Consider the following 2,767-nt stretch of genomic DNA (forward strand, 5'->3'; position numbering starts at 1 on the left):
TAATATTAATGATAAAATAATAGTCAGTGCAAAGTAGCCTGCAAATTCTTTGGTGGGGGGCGGTGAGGGACCTGGATAAAGGCTGGGGGGCGCTGGCCCAAAAAAGGTTCAGAAACACTGCTCTAAAAGAAATTCGGCACCTGCAAACATAAGCCGACAGTTCTCAGACCTTTTCTTCCTTTTGTGGATTGTTTTTTTCTGATTCATCAGAATGTATCTCTAAATGGTACCTTGCAAAAACAGGAGGATGTTTTTTTTGTGTGCGTCAGCAGGAACATAAGATGCGTAGTTATGGGCTGTGAAGAGCTTTGGAATAAATAGAACCTCATAAAAAACTGAAAACTCTTGCATTAGGTTTTGAGTGCATTCATTTTCTGAGCCTTAGCTCAGTCTACACTGCTTGTAAGAACACTGCTGTCTGTCCTATTGGCTTTGCAATGCACAGTCTCCTAGCATCTCTAAATCCCTCAAAAAAGTACTTTTTTCCCCCTTTTAGCCCCTTGCCAAGCACAAGCTTTACAATATTTTCACAGGACTGCGTGTGATAGGCTTGCATAAAATAGTCCAAATGTTAAATGGAAAGACAAAGATAAAACTTTAAGTCCGTATTGCTCACCCCTCTACTCCAGGAGTAGAGGGGTGAGCAATACGGTTGTTTTACATTACATCAGTTATTTTTCTTTTGTTTTACATTACATCAGTTATTTTTCTTTTATTTTACTCCATTTTTATGAATGCGTAAATCTGTCACAGCATTAAAAGTCCCCGCTGTCTCCTGCAGGTGATTGAGTGCATCACGCAAGGCCGAGTCTTGCAGCGGCCCCGCACCTGTCCTAAGGAGGTATACGACCTGATGCTGGGCTGCTGGCAGAGGGAGCCCTACATGAGGCTCAACATCAAGGAAATCCACAGCATGCTCCAGAGCTTGGCCAAGGCCTCTCCCGTCTACCTGGATATACTGGGCTGATCCACCAGCGCCTGCGTATGCAGTTTGTGTGCATGTGTGCTTCGTATGCGGATGGGTGTTTGGGTGCTGGAGAGCATGTCGGGAGGCAGAGAGGACGCTGGAAGTGAAGGTAGCGTGACTACGTCTATGTACAGAATCCGGCTGTAAATGTGACTGTAAAATGCAAGCTGTCCGTGTCCTCATCCCGTGAAGAGAAGCCTTATCGTTTAGGTTTTTTGCTTTTTTGTTTCCTTATTTGTTTGCAGAAGCTCCTTGGCATGTTTCATAGAATGAAGTGAGAAATACATACAGATTTATGTGATTTTACTTAAAATAACGGTCTAAAAACCCCCCCCAAAAAACAAAAATGAGCAGAGAGGTCATTCTGCATCATGTGAATCCATCGCCACAATGTTTTTCATACTTACTAAGAGAGGCGGTGGGGGAATAAAAAAAAAAATCAAAAATCAAGAAACACTCATTGACTGAGAATATATGGAAACATCTATGTAGATAAAGCTTTTTAAGTCCAGTTGATTTAAATCTGGTATTTAAGTCATGCATATGTAAAAACATTTTACAGACAAGTAAAAAAGAAAAAAAACAAAATAAGAAAAGATCATTTCAAAATTGTGAAATAAAAGGGAATATATTTTACATCCTGAATTAAAAATGACATATTTTGTGAATATCTGTTCATATTTTACTCTAATTAAAAATATATACTTAAAATATATATACAGTACATTGGTGGGAAACGGTTTGGTTTTAAAGAGCAGGGCTATCTGAAGCACAGCGCGTTAACTCGGGAGGACTGGTTGCTTTGGTTCTCCATTTGTCTGTCGTTCACCTGCAGTGCCACTGAGTAAAAAAAAACAACAACAAAATCTTTATTTTGTGGCTCATCTCTGAATGATGTTTCAGAGCCAGATTTCAAGGCTCTTACAGGACGGATCGAGGTGAGGCAATGGGCCCAGAGGGGGTTTCTTTGACGCTGCTTAAAGACGTTTGAGGCTTTTGGCATTTTCAGCGGATTTAAAGTCTTCGCTTTGCATCGGCTTGTTTTAAATTTCTTACTTTTAGTTTTATGTTCCATTGACCCCTTGATTTTTCTTTTCACATTTTGAACTGTTACACCACACTTTATTGTATGCTACCGACATTTTACCAGATAAACCGCTGCAAGGTAATGCATGCTTGTGAAGTGGAAGAGAAACAAATATATGTTTTTCAATTTTTATTTCAAATAAAACTAAAATATATATATATATTTTTTTAAACAGTGCGATGTGCATATTCACATGGGTATCTACCCCATTCACTCTAACTTCAACATCACTATTGAAACTTTACATGCAAAACAATTTATTTCCAGGAAACTGCACACTCCAGAGCATCTTTTCTGATTTATAGCTGGGTCATATGTTAAAAGCTTAGGAGTGTGATTTTTTTTTCTTTAACTCAATATGCTGCTTTAAACCAGCTCACAGCTTTAACTCTGACCCGTCCAGTGTGTTCGTTGCCCTTCACAATTCTGTTCAACAACAGCTGGATTTTGTGCTGAGGGTAAATTACGCAACAATCGGGTGTTTTTACGAATCAGTCGAGCACTGAAGAGAATTGGTTGCACGAGATTTTATTTAGAGACATTCGAGCAAATTTGTGCCACACGTTTTAGATTTGTGAAAATCTAAAAACGTCACATCTCTTCCACTTTCACAATTGTGCACTACCTTGTGTTGGTCTGTCACCCAGAATACTATTATTATTCTTTGAAGTCCGTTGTAGGCCCAAGGGGTGTGAAATAAAATGCTATATATA

The 2,767-nt window shown here is 39.1% G+C and overlaps 2 protein-coding genes across 4 annotated transcripts in view; one reads left to right on the forward strand and one right to left on the reverse strand.

Moving 5' to 3' along the window:
* LOC103473467 (BDNF/NT-3 growth factors receptor-like) overlaps positions 1–1,541 on the forward strand; it is a 22,974-nt gene extending 21,433 nt beyond the window's left edge. For both annotated transcript variants that reach the window (XM_008423749.2, XM_008423750.2), the window contains exon 18: positions 782–1,541. In XM_008423749.2, coding sequence (XP_008421971.1) covers positions 782–967 — 186 coding nt within the window. In that variant the 3' untranslated portion in view covers positions 968–1,541. The remainder of the gene's footprint in view (positions 1–781) is intronic.
* A 675-nt stretch (positions 1,542–2,216) lies between these two features.
* The window catches only part of itga1 (integrin, alpha 1), a 63,573-nt gene continuing 63,022 nt past the window's right edge, over positions 2,217–2,767 (reverse strand). The window contains exon 29 of one of the 2 annotated variants that reach the window (XM_017307800.1): positions 2,217–2,332. In XM_017307800.1, coding sequence (XP_017163289.1) covers positions 2,265–2,332 — 68 coding nt within the window. In that variant the 3' untranslated portion in view covers positions 2,217–2,264. The remainder of the gene's footprint in view (positions 2,333–2,767) is intronic. The other variant, XM_017307801.1, reaches the window with a different exon arrangement.

The sequence above is a fragment of the Poecilia reticulata genome, linkage group LG12 (genome assembly GCF_000633615.1).
Source record: "Poecilia reticulata strain Guanapo linkage group LG12, Guppy_female_1.0+MT, whole genome shotgun sequence".
In the NCBI taxonomy this organism is placed as follows: Eukaryota; Metazoa; Chordata; class Actinopteri; order Cyprinodontiformes; family Poeciliidae; genus Poecilia; species Poecilia reticulata.